Raw genomic sequence first — 19,847 nt, 5'->3', positions numbered from 1 at the left:
TACCAGCTGCAGTGGGTCCAGAGCCGCTGGGGTGATGAGTTCTCATCATCTAATGATGTGTGGAAACGTTACAATTCCAGCCGCGTCTCTATCTGTAACGATGTAGTAACCCACTGTTGGCCAGCAGAGGGGGCACAGTGGCGCAGATGCTTGATGTGTCAGTCACACACACACACACACACACACACACACACACACACACACACAGTGAACAAAACTGAAGACACACACACTAAACACACACACAGAACCCACGCACGCTGAACACACACACACACACACACACACAAACAACACACACTGAACACACACAAACAGAACCCACGCACTGAACAAAACTGAACACATACTAAACTTAGCAGTGTGTCAGCCAAAGGCTCCTCACTGCACCCAGCTGGTCTCCACACACACAAAACCACACCCCTCCCAAAAATACACACACACACACACACACACACATTCAGTACTGCACACTGTTACTGTTGTATTCCTTTACACACAATATATTTATACACACACACACACACACACACACACACACACACACACACACACACACACACACACACAGCATGCCTGGGTGTGATGTGTCACCCCTCAGGGTTTATGTGAAATGTTGAGTGCAGTCTATTGTGCTTCATTCAGCAGCTACAGGGAGCAGATGATCATCCCAACTACTAAACCTAATACTGAACCATCAGTGTAGTATTAAACCTAATACTGAACTAATCTGTAAAACCCAAACCATCAGCAGCACTGAACCTAGTGCTGAACCAATTACTGAAAACCCAGAGTGAGTGTATATTTATGTGTACTTGTACAGTGTGTGTGTGTGTGTGTGTGTATACAGTGTGTGTGTGTGTGTATACAGTGTGTGTGTGTGTGTGTGTTCTATCATAAGTTAGTTCTCACCTTAACAAAGGCTCTGCTCTCCATCTGCAGCTCTGAGCAGAATTTCCATTCACCCTTACAGCGGAGATGAAGTGAAGTGATGAAGTGAAGTGATGAAGTGGTGAAATGAGGTGATGAAGTGATGGTGAGGTGATTTTAGATCCTCTCTGTGACATAAATCTGAAGATTTTGAGGTGATTTATTCAGATTTAGCGGTTTTGTTGATGAATGAAGTGAATGAAGATCCGGAGCTGCTGTTAGCGCTGCTGCCCCTTTGTGTGCCGCTGTGGGTTTGTTGGGCGGAGCTTAAACAGCCATCAATCACCCACCGACCACGCCCACCTCCAACCATAATAAACCCGCCCTAACTCCGTCTGTCTACTGCTACATTACATGTATTATATATTTATATTTATTATATATTTATATTTATTATATATTTATATTTATTATATATTTATATGTATTATATATTTATATTTATTATATATTTATATTTATTATATATTTATATTTATTATATATTTATTATATATTTAGTATATATTTATTATATTTACATGTATTATATATTTAGTATATATTTATATTTATAATACTGTATATTTAGTATATATTTATTATATCTACATTTATTATATATTTATACTTCTTTCTCTCTGGTAAGTCCTGGTGTTGCTCCTTAATAAGCTTCACTGACTGTACCTTAAATGTTACTCTGTACACCCCCCCCCCCCCCCCCCCCCAAACATATTTTTAATGGAAACAGACCCCGACTGGACCATCCTCAGCACCCAGTCACACTGACATGGTAGTGTGTGTTGTGTGTGTTGTGAGTGTATCAGTGCAGCATTTACATATTCTATATATATACATATTTTTTACCCTGAATATTAAATGAACTGATTTAATTTGTTATAAATCCTCACAGCCCATAATATCAAAGTGAAACAGAACAGTTAAGTTAAAAAATAAAATATTTTTAGAACGGGGTGTCAAACAAGTTAGGTGTCCACATACTTATGGGCAAACACTGTGTATACATTATAAATATGATATATAGATAATGGGTCGTAGAACATTCTAACAGATCCTAATTCACTTAAAGGAACATGCTAATGGATTCGTAACAACTAAACAACCTCCATTAAACCCTTTTAGTTACTTCCCCTGAGGTTACACACACACACACACACACACACACAAACACATATAAACACAAATACACAATGTTTGTGTGTTATTGTGTGTCTGTGTGTATGTGTATTTGTGAATCATCACCACAATCACTGTGTGTTATTATTATTATTATTATTATAATCTGTAGAATTCCATGATTTAATTGCTTGTAATGATGGAGTTTGATGAGGTTTTTAGATAGAATTTCAGGTAATTTATGATGATTTTTACTTTTATTTGTATTGAATTCAATTATTCTAAACGAAACTTATCAAGGGAACCTAAATCACATCACAATAAAACACATCAGATCTCGATGAAAGAAAGATTCATGTTTAAATGTTTATTGATATAAATTGTTTAATTTGTTAAGAACAAACTGAAACCAAAATCATCAACCCACTGATTACATGAGCAGAACATGAACAGAATACATATTTAATCTAAACTTGATTGTTTAATGGTAATACAATGTAAAATTAAAATGTAGAAGGTTAAATTGTGTTACAGTAAGATTATTAGTGTTTTTCTGCTGATCCATGACTGAAGAATTTTAGTGTTTTTCTCTGTTCAGGTGCTGAAACATCACAATAATAAACATTCAGAATCACGTCAGCTTAGTTACATTTATAAAGCCGGTTAATTTTCATGATGTCCACCCCACTAGGACCAAATTTCTGTCCCAGTTTAACGTTCCAATTGCGTTTGGGTATGATGGTGGGATCACCATCCTCGGAGAATGCATACCTGCAAAAAATAAATAAATAATAATCATCTTTTAATCGACTCTACACAAAGAGAGTAATAATGCTGAGAAAACCATCTGCTACAGCTAGCTGCTTCTAAAATCTAACCAGGCTTAACTGGTTACGCTTGTCTGGTTTAATGGTTTTAGTGGGTACTGCTCAGCTCAAACAAACCTGCTTCCTTCCAGTCCAAACCTAAAACCAAACCCCACCAGTGAACCACATGAATCTGCTTTAAACTTTTATTTATGTTTGGTGTCAGCCAATCAGATTTCAGTTGGTACTGGACAGGTCTGTCATTGGCCAGTGATCATAAACATTGAAACTTCTAACCTCTAACTAAAGTATGTGGCATTGTCATAAGCATTCATAGTGAGTGAAGACGAATAAAGAAATGTGATTATATATATTATAAGCATTAAATATTTAATACAACTAATATCACTTTATAATAATAATGCTAAAAGTTCTCAATAAAAGGTCAAACTCATACAAAAATGTCTCGTGTTCATCTGTAACACTTCCGTTTGAAGGAATTGGCCACAGGGTGGCGCTGTTTGCTTAGAGTGTTTAAACCTCGCACACTATCAGAACCATTAAAATCCATCGATCAGGGCAAGAATATTAAACATCTAATATTAAGCTCAGTGGCCCCAGTCATTTTGTAAAGACAGAGGGGCCTAAAAGTGTCTTGTCTTGTGTAGAGATGGGAGAACCTGTTGAATCGCTAACACATCACGTGCATTTTAAACACTATTCTCTAATTTCTCAGCTGCTACACAAAACTGACAATGCTGTTTCTATATCAAATTATGCTGTATATTCTTATCCTTAGTTTACTGGCCAACACCACACCTTCTGGTCCTGTGGTCCCGTCCCTTTCAGTTTTTTATGTCCAAAAATGTCCTTCAGATTTATTTTAGTTCTTTGAATTTATTGTTCTGTTTTTTATCTGCACTGTGTGTATTGTGTTGTTTACACTTGCGTTCTGTGTTGCATCCTGGTCCTGGAAACTGGTTTAGTTTCAGTATGTATTTGTATAAAACTGAAATGAAAATAAAGCTTCTTGAACTTGAACACTCTCTGTGAATGAGGACTTTAAGATAAGATAAAATAATCCTTTATTGCAAGTAAACTGCAAGTAAAGCACAATGTCTGGTCAAACACTAACACCTGGTTAATACCATCCAGACAGAGAAACATGGTGGTGGTGGCATCATGCTATGGGGTTGCCCTCAGCAGCAGGGCAGTGAAGCCTGGTAAGAATAGGACAGATAAAAGCAGCCAAATATAGAAACACCCTTTAAGAAACCCTTCTCCAGAGCACATGCAATGTTAGACTGGAGGAACAGTTCACCGTTCAACACAACAATCACCCAAAGCATACAGCCAAAATAACACTGGAGTGACTTTAGGGCAAGTCTCTGTTTATCATTGTGTTGCCCAGCCAAGCCCCAGAATTAAAACCCATCGAATATCTTGGGGAGAGACCTGAATATATCTGATTCTTAATCCATGAAAAATAGAATAAGCTGCAGAAATCCAGGTGAGCAAAACTCATGGAGACGTATCTGAGAGAACTGCAGCTGTTATTGTTGTAATGGCCTCTACTGAGTACTGAATCAAATAAACAAAGTGTTCAAGCTTTAAATTAAATGATCCTAATCTTAATCTCCTAAAATTTATTAAGAAAATTAACCCTGAGCTTCTTGCATCGTAAATGTAAATATTGATGCAATTGATTATAGGTAAATAAATAGAAGTATAGGGACTGATTTTAATTGAGTGGAAGCTTCTGGAAGTAACTGGTTGTTGCAGTTCATAAATATTTTTGACATGATGCATTGTGGGATATGAACAGATGATACAGAACTGGTTGGGTTCTCTCATCTCTTTCTAATCGAGTTCCGCCTCTTCTCCTGGTTTTAAGCCAGTTTGTGAGTGAGTTTGGCAGGTAGATCATACTGTACAGCATTGTGTCGAATCCCTATTTACTTTTTACTGGCCACAGTGTCAGTGTGAGTTGACTATCAAATTTATTTATAAATGTTAGTGCTATTGTTCTGTAATCATGTAACAGAAATGTTACAGAACAATCAGATACGCTGCAATGAGATTAAATAAAGAAAATCTTCATACTTTCCGTAGTGCATGATGGAACCGTAATCGTACGGCAGGTCCATGTTGTTCATCTTAAACTTCTCAAAATTGTTTACATGATCTAAAACACACAACAGCACATTTACTTTTAGCACAACGTGACAGAGGTCAGAGGTAAAAGTGCAGTATGATTAACGGAGGTGGAGCCTCATAACAACTTCATATTAATCTAACCCTAGAGTTTAGTCTTCACCTTTCCAGATGTTGGACCACATGATGGTAATGTATTTATCCCGATCAGCACGTGACTGCTCGTGTACGAATCCCAGCGCGTGCATCAGCTGATGAGATATGATTCCAGAACTCATACACTTTGGAGTCTGCAGAGAGAGAGTCTGTCTACCACCACTGGATCCCAAATATGACCAACATCTGAAACACAATAAAGATTAATAACATCTGTTATAAACACTAAATATTACACACGCCAACATCTGTTATAAACACTGATAACTGATCTTAAAAACCACCAACATCTACTGAAAATACAACACATAGTTAAATAAAGACATGTTAGTATTTACAGTTCATGTTTATTCAAAGTTAATTACAGCTTGTTTATAATAATAAATGAATAAATAAAAGTTCTCACCCAGATTTGGGTTGAATGTCGAGGAAATCCCTCTGATGAGTTCGGGGTATAAATCGAACACATGTGTCTCTTTCAATTATCTTCATTCCTTGTTCAATATTGCTTCGATCCACTTCAGCTAACAGTACACAAATAATTAAATTTAATGAAGAATAAAGGTATTTAACTCCTATATTACCTCTGTGTTAAAGTAACTGCCCCAGATTCTTAATCAGTGTACATCATGAGTGAAGCTAGTTAAACAGTCAGCTTCCAGAAGTGATAAAGTGATAATTTCAGCATTTAGCAGACGCTTTGATCCAAAGCGACTTACACACAATGAACACGATGAGCAATTGAGGGTTAAGGGCCTTGCTCAGGGACCCAACAGTGGCAACTTGGTGGTGGCGGGGCTTGAACCGGCAACCTTCTGCTTACTAATCCAGTACCTTAACCACCAAGCTATCAATTGCCAATTGTCAATAAATCTACTCAAGTGGTTACCCTGCTAAAATTCTTCAAGAGCTCAGCAACAACTCTCACAAGCTCATGTAAAGAAGTGCAGGGGTCTGTAGGTCAGCGCTCATGACCACCACAAACACAGTAAAAATATTCTGATCCAGAGAAACAACCCAACATGTAATGTGTTTACAGTGATGGTCTTCATTATCTACACAATAAAAAACAAATAATAATAATAATAATAATAACAATTATTATATTATACCAGCCCACCCCCCGAAATCTGGGTTCGAATCTCAGCGAGTGCTAACAGCCGGTCCACGATGGCACCATTTCTAGGGTGACCCCTGCCTTGCACCCAGTGTTTCCAGGGAAACTGGAGCCAATGATGTGATAAAAATGTAAAATAAAAATGAAATGATAGACATATAGCTTACAGTATTGAGGTGAGAGGTCGTAAGCGATGTAAACATGTCCATCTACAGATTTGGACCATAAGCAGGTTTGAGCGAAGCAGCTTTTCTGATTGTTGCTAGAGACGGCTATGTCTGCCTCCCTCAGTTTCACTCCGTCTACTGCTTCCACCGCTACAACACATCAGGACACCACCAGCTTACAATCATTTATTATATATATACAGTAGTGTAGGGTGTGAATACTTTTTCACTCTACACAGTAAGAATGAGATAAAATTGTGCTAATGTTCAAATGAATCTAAAAACCAAAACTAATTGGAATATAAACTAAATGTTGAATTACCTCCAAAATCATTAATGTTGATTATAACGTCCATTGCAGTTTGTTCATTCTGTTTCAGCCAATCTGTAAAATAAAAATATTCAGAGTTTAATTTACATCATTTTTATTTACCTTTATTTACATCAGAAAGCAGAAATCTGATGATTAGATCAGATTATTTAATATATTCATATTCGAGTTTTATCATCAAACCACCAGCAGTAATTTATCATCATTTATTATTGTTACTGAATGATTAACCTCAACCATTAAGTTAATTAAATAACAATATTCTCAAATTATATATTAGAAAAGTATATATTTATATTATTATATATTTTTGGACAACTTGATATTATTTGCGCTTAACTTAAGAAACTTCTGTTCATGTTGACAGTTATTAAGTTTATGCTGCTTAGATAGATAGATCACTTTATTAATCCCAGAGGAAAAGTCAGGTAAAAACATTATCGAGTGCAGCAGTAGCTCAGATGCTGGTCTAGTATTCAGAGGGTTGCTGGTTTAATCCCCACCACTGTTGGGTTCCTGAGCAAGGCCCTTAACCCTTTATTGTTTGCACTGTTCTCATCAATAAGTCATTTTGGATAAAAGCTTCTATTAAATGCTGTAAATGTAATTACGTTTGAAATCCTGTTTTGTGTTGGATCAGTGTGATTCGATTTGGGTTTGTACAACTCAAACAGCTTCATACAAAACGTTGTCCTGTTTTGACCCAATTCATCTTTTTATAGTGTGGTTTATTAAATATTAATAAATGATAATAAATAATGAATCATTTACCTGCATCACTTCTTTTGTTTCTCGCACTCTGGACATTAAATCCAAAAGAAACCTGTAAAGCATGTGAAGATAGTCAACATAAACCAATCATGAATTGATCATAACTCAGTCATAAACCATTTATGAACCAGTCATGAATTAGTTATGGACTCAGAACTGAAGAAGAGATAATAAATGAATGGAGAGAATGAGAGATGTTACCTGTAAGAGCAGCAGCAGCTTGAGAGAGTAAATGATGGCTGAGATGTTCATTGTGAGAGCAGATCTGCTGAGTGTTGCCGTTGGTCTACAGCTCTGACTATAAAGGTTTTATGATTTTTCTACCTGCTTATTAACTCCTTCATCACCTCAGTAATAAGCTGCTTATTCACCACTTCATTACGTCACTGATTATCAGTCTGTACGAGTGAGTGAATATTACAGTATCTGCACCACCTCAACAACAACCTGCTCAGAAGTTCCATCAGCAGTTCTGTGCAAATACTCATCACATCTTTCATCGACACTCACACTGGATGTGATTTAGTGCTGTAATTACACGGGATCAAACAGCAAAAGTTTACAGACGTGAGTTACATTATGATCTTCAGTGTCTGATTCTAATCTAATAATCACTCAGTGCATCAGAAATCCCAAAGAAAAACATCCTGTTTATTATAAAATACAGTAAACAATTTCAAACAATATTTAAATAATTATACACTATATGATCAAAAATATCTGGATATGTTTCCATGAGCTGGACACAGGGCCTGGCTCACAACTGGCACTCCAGTTCATCAGAAATGTGGTCAGTGGAGTTAAAGTCAGAATTTTGTCGAGGCCAATGTCTGTTTGTCTGTTTATTAGGATTTTAACGTGATGTTTTACACTTTTGGTTACATTCACGACAGGAACGGTTGTTACTTATTACACAAGGTTCATTACTTCACACAAGTTTATATCAAACACAGTCTTGGACAATTGAGTGTCTCCAATTCACCTCACTTGCATGTCTTTGGACTGTGGGAGGAAACCAGAGCACCCGAAGGAAATCCACGCAGACACGGGGAGAACATGCAAACTCCACACAGAAAATCTGTAAATCTGTTATTGATTTTACATGCCTGTCAGCAATGGCTGTGGCTAAAACATCTGAAGTTTATAATTATTAGTGTCCACAGACTTTTGGTGTTTTCTCCACTGCTGCAGACCAAAACTGAGGAGGGCTGTACCTAACTGCCCCCTATGCCCAACCGCTTCTTTTCATCTACCAGAGGCGGGTTCACACACTGAGCAACAGACCAGCTTACGTTTTATTAATAAGCAGGTTAATAATTGTATAATAATAATAAATTATTATAATGAATAACAATGTTTATGTTTGGATGAGTGTGGGATTAAAGAATAACAAAAAATAATTAATAAATATTCAGTATAAAATACTATAATAATTATTAACTCACATCAAAACATTTTATTTATTATTAATAGTAATAAATCATTTACACTTCTGAATACATTTGTTTCAAACTTTACAGAATTTTATACTCATCAGAAAAGATCAATAAATTATACACATCTTCAATTTCTAGATCTGTGTGTGTATATATAAATGTGTATAATGTGTGTGTATAATGTGTGTGTGTGTGTATAATGTGTGTGTGTGTATAATGTGTGTGTGTATAATGTGTGTGTATAATGTGTGTGTGTGTATAATGTGTGTGTGTGTATAATGTGTGTGTATAATGTGTGTGTGTGTATAACGTGTGTGTATAATGTGTGTGTGTGTATAATGTGTGTATAATGTGTGTGTATAATGTGTGTATAATGTGTGTGTGTGTATAATGTGTGTGTATAATGTGTGTGTGTCTAATGTGTGTGTATATAATGTGTGTGTGTGTATAATGTGTGTGTATAATGTGTGTGTATAGTGTGTGTGAATGTGTATAATGTGTGTGTATAATGTGTGTGTGTGTATAATGTGTGTGTATAATGTGTGTGTATAATGTGTGTGTATAATGTGTGTGTGTATAATGTGTGTATAATGTGTGTGTATGTGTGTGTATAATGTGTGTGTGTAATGTGTGTGTGTAATGTGTGTGTATAATGTGTGTGTATAATGTGTGTGTATAATGTGTGTGTATAATGTGTGTGTAATATGTGTGTGTATATAATGTGTGTGTGTGTGTGTATAATGTGTGTGTATAATGTGTGTGTGTATAATGTGTGTGTATAATGTGTGTGTGTAATATGTGTGTGTATATAATGTGTGTGTGTATAATGTGTGTGTATAATGTGTGTGTATAATGTGTGTGTGTATAATGTGTGTATAATATGTGTGTGTATAATGTGTGTGTGTGTATAATGTGTGTGTGTATAATGTGTGTATGTATAATGTGTGTGTATGTGTGTGTATAATGTGTGTGTGTGTGTGTATAATGTGTGTGTGTATAATGTGTGTGTAATATGTGTGTGTATAATGTGTGTGTGTATACTGTGTGTGTGTAATATGTGTGTGTATATAATGTGTGTGTGTGTGTATAATGTGTGTGTGTATAATGTGTGTGTGTATAATGTGTGTATATAATGTCTGTGTATAGTGTGTGTATAATGTGTGTGTATATAATGTGTGTGTGTGTATAATGTGTGTGTATAATATGTGTGTGTATATAATGTGTGTGTGTGTATAATGTGTGTGTGTATAATGTGTGTGTATATAATGTGTGTGTGTATAATGTGTGTGTGTGTAATATGTGTGTGTATATAATGTGTGTGTATATAATGTCTGTGTATAATGTGTGTGTGTGTAATATGTGTGTGTATATAATGTGTGTGTATATAATGTCTGTGTATAATGTGTGTGTGTAATATGTGTGTGTATATAATGTGTGTGTGTGTATAATGTGTGTGTATAATGTGTGTGTGTAATATGTGTGTGTATATAATGTGTGTGTGTGTATAATGTGTGTGTATAATGTGTGTATATAATGTGTGTGTATATAATGTCTGTGTATAATGTGTGTGTGTAATATGTGTGTGTATATAATGTGTGTGTGTGTATAATGTGTGTGTATAATGTGTGTGTGTGTAATATGTGTGTGTATATAATGTGTGTGTGTGTATAATGTGTGTATATAATGTGTGTGTGTATATAATGTCTGTGTATAATGTGTGTGTTAATCAGACAGTAATGTTGTCGAGTTGTGGGCGGTCTGTAAACACCACTCGTCTGTGATTGGCTGGTTTCTCCAGTTCAAGTACAGTGATGTTGTTTGTTAGTGTGGCGCTGATTAGTGACGCAGGAACGTAGAGTGTATGCTGAGGACCACGGGCAGCCCAGAACCGACCCACATTAAAACCATTAATGAACACCTGACCCTGAAACACAAACACACAGTATTAAACACCACACAGTGAACTATACTGATGGTACAGCAGCCAAAGTCAAAAGTCATTTGAGTTTTAACACGAATAATGACCGTACCTTGGTCCAGCCGTTGAGTTTGATGAACGTATCTCTGGAGACCCCGTTGGAATTGAAAGTTCCTGAATAAAAAGCTGGTCCAGTTTCCTCCTCTGATTTGCCATCATGCCATCCAGCCTGTGGCAAACCTTTTGCTATGACTCCATCAACATCCAGAGGAAAGATCAGCCAATCAGACAGCACGTCATTCCCCAGGATCAGATTACCCAGAATGCCCTGATTAAATGGATGAAGCTTAATTGAGTTCATGGTGCTAAATAAAAAAAAAAAACAGTTTTTGTCAGGTTTAAATGAGTTCCCACCTTATAGTCATTAATATTAGAACCAAAGTTCACTCTGCCCATGTTCTCCACCAGAACATCTAAACGATCTCCTTCACGCCCCGTCACATTGATCACCAACGTCACATCTCTCTCCATCACACCCTGATACACCTACACCAAAAAAGGTGAGTGATTTTATCCAGACGTGTACCCACTGATTTATTACTCACATTTTAAAAAAAAGTATGTGAACCTCTGGGCTAAACACTTTCTTCAAAAGTTAGCTGTTCCAGTTTATGAGGTGAGACCGAAGTCTGAAGTTGTTTGATCCTGGTCGGGATCAAGGTGGGTTGGGTTCCACCGAGAAACACTGGGCGCAAGGCAGGAATACCAATTCGTCATAAAGCTTCAGCCACCCCCACTCCCTCTAACAAGCCATTATTGGAAATGCTACTGCTAAAGAGGCTGTGATACCGAGGTTCACATACTTTTACAGCCTAGACTGTGATATATTATTAGAATGTGTTTGAAGATCAGAACACGCAGCTGATTCAGAAATGTTCACTAACATTCTTTAAACTTTAAATACAAACACTCAGTGATGTTAAAGATCTTCATCCAATGCTGGTTTCTTCACTTCTACTCACCCCGTTAACAGAGATGTACGATCGGTCATGGATACCGTTCATCGGTGAAATCAGTGGTGTTGGATCTGGAAGGTTCCATGGAAGCAGCGTCCGGTACAGCACATAACCGTAATACTGATAAATAAATAACATTAATATCATTTAAAATATCAGATTTGAGATACACAAGCAGGTCCACTTCCGAATGGCTCAAAAGAAACTACATGAAGGTTCTGGAGCAGCTGAGTCAAGATCCTGACTTAAAACCCGTTGAGATGCTGTGAGACCCTAAACAAACAGTTCATGCTGGAAAATCCTCCAATATAGGACAATTAAAATGATTAGAAAAATGATTCTGCAGGGATGAGCAAAACAAAATTCCTCCACAAAGACATAAAAGACTCATCCACAAGTATCACAAATGTTTGTTATTTTCAGTTTTCTTCACGTCTTTATGATAGACTGGACTAAGCTCTGAGGTATCTTAAGCACTTGAATGTTTTTCTCTCCGGATCTGTGATTGTCTATTTTAGGTCCCTCGTTTATTTTGTGGAGCGTCTTTACCAAAACATCCTGTATTACAGAATACAGGGGGGGTGAATACTTTTTTTGAAGCACAGTTTATTTTCTCTCTCACACACACACGGATGGCTGAGACTTCATCAAGATTTAAACACCCTGTTAGGTAACAATATTCTGACAGAGTCGTTTTACACATGCAGGAGAAAATGTACAGCCATAAATTTATAGACAGATAAACTTGTACAGGATGGATGTTCTTACTTGTTTGATTTCCTCAAATGTTAGAGGGTTTTTTGATCTCACTGGACCCTGTGGTGACAGAACATCCAACAAACTACTGACGTTTCCCATCTACAACACATTCATTAAATATAGAATCTGTTAAAGCCATCTCCAGCACTCTTAACTTTCACTACATTTAGTAAAACAGTCTTTAATACCCGCTCACCTTCTGCAACATCACAAACCCATACGCCATCTTTAAGGTGGCTGGAGGGAAGGGTCCTGCAGGAACATCTCGGAACTATACACACCATAAGAGCAGATGTACACGTTAAGCACATTTTATTAAAAACCTGTGTTAAGTTTAACTTTAGTTCTTACGTCTTTAATGATGTCTCTGATGGCCTGCAGTTTCTCTGTGGGATCTCCAGCTTCTGTTAACGGAGCATCATAATCATAACTGGTCACTACAGGACGGAACCTTGGATCATAATCCGCTCCTAATCCAGGGAAAATCAAATTCAAATCATGATGCAGAACTCAGTATGTGTCCCAAATTCCATTCTATTTATTGTACAGGTCATCTCCAAGAATAACAGGTGCATGATGGGTAATCTAGACCTGCTCCTTTGCATGTGTTTGGATGATCACAGTGAGTGGACTTTCACTGCTCCTAAAATAATACACTACAAGGTGAGCTGGGTTTCAGATTTTTACAGAGAGCTTACAGCTCAGGCCAAAAGTTTACATACACTCACAAAAAACATGGACTGTTTCCTTTCTGTGACTGAATGATTGAAATACATGCCTTCACTTTAATGTCATTAAACCTGGTATCATGGCCTCCTAATTCATCATTACTAATTATGACTGACAGCAGCTAGCAACTTCTTTGTGTCCATATAAATAGGAATAGTTTGGCACCCAATAAAAAAAGTAAATGGAACAGCCACAGCAAACTGTCTGGTTAAGGTGTTAGGACGGGTGCTCGAGGAATCTGTACATTTCATATTTTAAAATGGTAAAGTCCAGATCTGACACAACCTAACATTACAAATAAAAATTCCAGAACTGCTGTTTAAGTCGGGTTAGCTTCAGCCATCCCTCCCCCTGACATAGCCAACCATGTCAGCGTAGACGCCCGCCTGGCTGATAGGGTTCGGGTTCGAATCTCAGCGATGATGGGCTAGCATGATAGGCTGATATATTTTTGTATATTTTTGACCCAGCAGATTTTCAGAAAACCCACAATAAATAAAAAGAACCACATTTTAAGACAGCATGAAAAACTTGTTATTGCAAGTGTCTGTTAACTTTTGACTGTACATCACTTGAGGTTTCACTTAACCGCACAAAAAGCAAAAATAAATACACCCTCCACATTTGAAATGATTAAGTATTCAAATATAAACTTCCAGGAAATAAAAAGATATTTACATAACAGTAGTTATACTGTGTCCAGTTATATATGGCACATGATGAAACAATGAGGGTGAGAAGATAAATATAAAGGACGCACCGTTCCAGTAACCAAAATTAGTTCCTCCTTCAAACATGTACCTGATAAGAAAGAGAAAGTGCTAGTGCAGGTTCTACATGTACAGAAGTTGAGCTTAAACACATCAGCATTCAAATATTTAAACAAACTAGTACTAATAATTGTTAAAATATAATATAATATAATGATTTATCAGCAAACAGTTCAAATCTACTTTTAATTTTAAATATACAACTCAAAAAAAAAATTTATATGATTACATACACAGATATATAAAAACCTTGTGCATTAACATTTACAGACATTTTTCACAAATTTACTAGAACAAATAAAAATAAAGAATTAATTCATGAAATGAAAATGTTTATCATACATGTTAACATTAGCGCCCATGCTAAGCATTTCTCGTAGCATCTTACTGACTTCCTGTGATTGGACAGAAGAATGTTTATCTCCCCAATGATCCAGCCAACCGGTGTAAAACTCTGAATTAACCTACAACACACACACACACACACACACACACACACACACACACACACACACCTCCTTTAACACGTGCGAAGAAGCTGGTTGTTCTTTCTGCTGGACAGCGGTGAATTCTTACAGAGAACTTTCACATGTTCACTCTCTGTATCCCACCACCGCTCCTACTGATACCTCAACCCGTCAGTAGGAGGCACTGTTATAGCAGCAAAGAAGAGATTCAGCATCGGTCCTTCCCTCTGTCAGTCACTCTTAAGCATATTTCACCATGTGCTAAGGATTATGGGTAAACAGGTGGTGGAGGATTACAGTACAGTTGTGTTTTAGAAGATTAGAACCTACCAGTGGGCCTTTGGGTTCAAATCTCCTCTGACGTTGGAATGCAGCAGTGATGTTTGTACCTGAAATAGAGAATTCTGTTACTGCACAGTAAAGGTGGAGGAACGTTTCTGAATAATAATTAGACAGAATAATAACAGATCATTAATCACAACATGTATTTACACACAGAGAACTCCAGTAAAAACACCACATAATTTATAAATCATTTATTCTACGTATTTAAGAAATTAGGTGGTGACAAACCTCACCAAAATAAGCTTAGAAAAATATATTAATTGTAATTGAAATATATCAGTGTATTAATGGGTTGCAAAACTAATTCTAAAGCTTTAGGACTCCACCAAGCTGTAGTTAGAGCCATTATCCCTAAATGGAGAAAAAAGGTTAGGGTGTGTCACATTTCTCCCATAAAGTCAGAAAATATTCCAGAAAAAATAACTAAGTAGGTGCAGACGCCTCTAATCTTAAATAAGTTTTTCATGACTTGATATAAAAGAGCAAACTGAAATTTACAGGAAAGTAGCAAGAAATAAACCACTGCTAGCCAGGGAAAACACCAGCGCTTGTCTGATGTCACCTGGATGAGCCTCAAATCTTTTGGACCAAGAATCAATTTTTGATCAAGGGTCTCATTATACCTGGTTGCTGATGAAGCTGGTGTGACTGGTTTTGAGGGTGATTTGGGTGTTAGGGATTTGGGATAAATTTGTTTATTATATAAACTAAAATCATGATGTGTTTAATAATCAAAACTGTAAAAACACATTTGTACTATTTTTAATTCAAGATGCACCAACATATTTACATCCACACACACTGACCTGTGCCGAAGTCAATGGTGGTATACAGTCCCTCCAGCGTACCACACACCAGCTCTTTATCTGTGTTTCCATCGGTGGTGAAGAGAACCACGTCCTCACCAAGAAAGGATCGGAACAACAAGCGCAAAGTTCTCATGTAGTTATAATCACATGCAAAATAACTGCCATATTCATTCTCCACCTACAGCATACACAAACACACACAAACACACACACACTTCCTAAAATCACAATATATGCCTCCACTTCAAAAGTACCTTCACACATGTGCAGATCCCCCATGTTGTGGGCACTGATATACCCCCATTAAGGAGTATTTGATTTAGGGTTAGGGTATGTAATGAGGTGTAACTGGTGATATTTACGAGTATTTGATTTGAGTGATATGATTGGTGTGATGCACCTGCACACTGATGATGTTTCCTCCATTCTGATAGAGCCAGGGTTGTATTTTAGTCAGCAGCACCGCCATCCAGTTACTCACAGCCTGCATGTAATCTACAAACAAACACATTGTATACTATACTAAACACTCTATATTCTATATACTCAACCACACACTATATTATAAATACTACATAATATACTGTACAGTTTATACTATATTGTATAAAATGTTTATACACAGTGGATGAAAGTCTTAACACCGCTGCTACAACAGCAGGTTTTTGTGATCAGACCAAAATGAATCATGTCAGGACTTTTTCTACCTTGATGTAATTTAATCTTTACAATTCAATTGAAAAACAAATTAAAAATGTTTAGGGTGGGGAAATAAAAAAAAAACTTACAATAATGTGGTTGCATAAATATTCACACCCTTAACCTAATACTTTTTTGAAGCATCTTTTGATTCAGTCTTTTTGGGTCAGAGTCTATCAGCATGGCACATCTTGACTTGGCAATCTTTGGCCACTCTTATAAGTGATGTTTCAAGATTGTTCTGTCTGTATGAAGCGTGTGTACATTGTGCAGGGACTGTAACTGTAATAAAAGTGTGGTGTATGGTGGTGGTGGTGGCGGTGATAAATCTTACCAGGATCTGCTGAACGAAGGATAATTTTAGGGTTCTGCAGCAGCCATGCAGGTAAACCACCCTGCAGACACAGACAGACACACACACACAGAGCATGTACAATCATGTTTACATCATGTTTAACGACTGCTCATGTGTATTTAGTGTCTCACTGTGGATTTATGCATGAGCTGATGCTACACAAATAAGCGCATTCAGCTAAACATGCTGTTAGCAACAGCAGAGTATAATGAGGTATACAGAATGAATAAAATAAGCAGTGTACAACATTCCAGTCCTGTTTTCTAAACCTTAATTATTATTAAGGGATGAAAACAGTATTCTGTTCCAGACTATACTCACATATACTCTCTACACTCAATGTATAATCTGAAATGACTCATTTTATAATTTATTTTGTTTTTCATTTTTAAAATTTATTTTTAAAAACAGAAAAACAGACTTTCAGGGATACAAATTCCAATAATCAATACATGTTTCCAACAAAGAGAAACAGCATGGATTTTATCTGATTTAAAGTTATCTAGTGTTAAACTATAATGGATTACACTATACAGTATTTCCTTCAGATCAGAATCTGATCAGTAATTTAATGACATGTTGCAGTGATGAAGTGGTAAATCCTCACCATGTCCCACTCAGCACAAACATACGGTCCTGGTCTCAGGATCACCAGCAGTCCTGTCTCATTAGCTAAGTGCAGGAAATGATCCAGGTCTCTGTCCCCTTCAAAACTGTACTGACCTTGCTCTTGCTCATGGTAGTTCCACATTACATACCTGTTCATTCATTCATTCATTCATTCATTCATTCCAGCACACAGTTCAATAGTTTATTCAATTAGTAATTAGTTATTACATACATTTAACTTTGGATATGATCTGGATGGTATTAGTTAGTTGGGTTAGATTAGTTAGCGTACACCTGGATGGCGTTGAGGCCACTCATGTAGAGCTTGAGCAGTCGATCTCTCCAGTAGTAACGTGGTACTCTGGAGTAATGAATACTGCCTGAGATGTACCGGAACTGTTCTCCATCCTTCAAAAAACTGTTCCGCCTGTAGTCTATAGAGAAGGACCGCTCAGCCTACACACACACACACACACACACACACACACACACACACACACACACACACACACACACACACACACACACACACACACACACACACACATTATTCTTTATGTTAAGCATTGGGGTAGAGCTATAATGTGCTGCTGGGTTTATGTGGCAAATAAATTACTGGAAAAAAATTTATCCAAAACACCTTAAAATCCAGCATGAGTTACATACTTAAAAAAAAAGACAATAGGTAATTAGACATAAAAATAGGATGCAGTGAGTTGTGTCTTTTACAAGTATTCAAGTCAACAGCAGAAACGAGATATTTGATGTATTATCTTCCCAACTTTATGGACTTTTGTACATATCCACCAATTCCGCATTTAATGCATCCAGCACTCAAAAAAGGGACGAGGCTTTACAAATCTGTACAGTGCTCATAATGTTCACATGCCACAGTAAATATTTTATTCAATAATAACAATAGTGTGTGTGTGTGTGTGTGTGTGAGAGAGAGAGTAAGGTTATTTTTTGCAAGGATTAATTATTTCATAGATTATTGTGCAGTCGTAATCAAAAGTTTGTGCCCCCTGTCTAAATAGGCTTTTTAATCCTAAACAGTCACACACACACACTTACCCACACTGCGAATATTAATGCTGAACTCAACAAACTGATCCATAAACACAATCTCTCTAATTTCATCTTTATATTTACTATATTTATACACTTTTAAACATTTACATAAACTAGCCTCTACTCTCTGTTTCCCTGTCACTGTGTGATCATGTGACTGATGTAGCGGCACCTTCCCACCACTCCGCTGGGTCAAAAACTCCTCCGATTTGTGCCTACATCAGATACACCAAAATGCTCCATTCCTCCTTGCTAATGTCACTTATTCCAACTGTTCTGAAAACGGTTTATGTATTAGGTAGTGTGTTTTTAATCCTGTAACATCAAAAGTGGTAAATGCTTTACATTGCCAAGTTTTTTCTGCAATGTGCTGCAGGGCTGAAACGGAATGAATGGATGGATGTAAATGAACATAATGAATAAAGTTGACCCAACAAATAATGAAATAATGTGTGTTTGTATTATCTGCAATAAAGAAAAAGGTCAAAGTAAATTGAAGAAACAGTTTTTAAGAAAGAAAAGTTTTTTTATTTGCATTTATTTCTATTCTGTCCCAAATGCTTTTGATTTCTAGTTTTATATTTGTATTTATATTTTATTTCTACTTTTAACATATGTAATTTGCACAGGTTGTTTTTGAATGCGAAAATTAAATGTCGAATCTTTGTATTTGCAGATAATAATGAATACAGATGGTTCTTGTGGTGGCATGTACTGACATCTAGTGGTTTTAATGTATAACTACATCTTTACCAGTAAAAAAGGCAATGAAATAGCAAGATTAAATTTTGTGAATAATGAATGATCGTGTCAAAGATAACACAGAGAAAGTGTTCTCTATTATCATATAATTTATTTAATCAATATCACATAAATCCAAAAGCTTCTGCTCCGAATATTTTATTGTCGGTATAAGCTGATTGTAGATACGTAAAATACAAGTGTATAAAAAAATTGAACACAATTAGAATAGGCAGATTTTAAATTGTTCATTTTATAATCTCTTTAATGTTGACAATGTTGCAAACAAGAAAAATAGTGTAAATGTGCAAGTGTGCTGCATGTGTTTATGTAACAATAACACACGTAATTATCCATAAATATTTAAATATTGCCATATCTTTATATGTAAAGACATCATTTAAAACCAAGGATTTTTTAAAATATTTTCCGTTTTCTTTTGTTCTTGTGGTGTTAAATCAAATGTAATGTTTTTCATTGTTTTCTTGCAGTATGCAAAATAATTATTGTCAAAAAAGTCTAAAATGCTCGTGTTTATTAATGTGTACGTTTTCTCCTGTTCTTGTACATTGCTG

General features: G+C 36.3%; 2 protein-coding genes across 2 annotated transcripts; both read right to left on the bottom strand.

Annotated features, from left to right (window-relative positions):
• Nucleotides 1-2,639: 2,639 nt before the first annotated feature.
• On the bottom strand, nt 2,640-7,800 carry hce2l2 (high choriolytic enzyme 2-like 2). The gene is made up of 8 exons (XM_063006613.1): nt 7,750-7,800; nt 7,549-7,600; nt 6,769-6,831; nt 6,447-6,596; nt 5,569-5,686; nt 5,170-5,348; nt 4,956-5,037; nt 2,640-2,817 (listed from the first exon to the last, which is right to left on the bottom strand). The coding sequence occupies exons 1-8, from the start codon at nt 7,798-7,800 to the stop codon at nt 2,688-2,690; spliced, it is 825 nt and encodes a 274-aa protein (XP_062862683.1). The 3' UTR covers nt 2,640-2,687.
• A 1,189-nt stretch (nt 7,801-8,989) lies between these two features.
• On the bottom strand, nt 8,990-18,661 carry glb1l (galactosidase, beta 1-like). The gene is made up of 16 exons (XM_063005569.1): nt 18,535-18,661; nt 17,753-17,916; nt 17,459-17,609; nt 16,831-16,891; nt 16,198-16,292; nt 15,795-15,975; nt 14,974-15,032; nt 14,519-14,640; nt 14,167-14,207; nt 13,029-13,147; nt 12,874-12,948; nt 12,687-12,776; nt 11,925-12,038; nt 11,317-11,448; nt 11,015-11,230; nt 8,990-10,908 (listed from the first exon to the last, which is right to left on the bottom strand). Exons 1-16 carry the CDS (start codon nt 18,598-18,600, stop codon nt 10,711-10,713), a joined length of 1,884 nt encoding a protein of 627 aa, XP_062861639.1. The 5' UTR covers nt 18,601-18,661; the 3' UTR covers nt 8,990-10,710.
• Between the last annotated feature and the right edge of the window lie 1,186 nt (nt 18,662-19,847).

Source organism: Trichomycterus rosablanca, chromosome 12, assembly GCF_030014385.1.
Source record: "Trichomycterus rosablanca isolate fTriRos1 chromosome 12, fTriRos1.hap1, whole genome shotgun sequence".
NCBI classification, from domain to species: domain Eukaryota; kingdom Metazoa; phylum Chordata; class Actinopteri; order Siluriformes; family Trichomycteridae; genus Trichomycterus; species Trichomycterus rosablanca.
The sequence above is the reverse complement of the archived record's forward strand: the minus strand, read 5'-3'. Positions and strand labels throughout refer to the sequence as shown.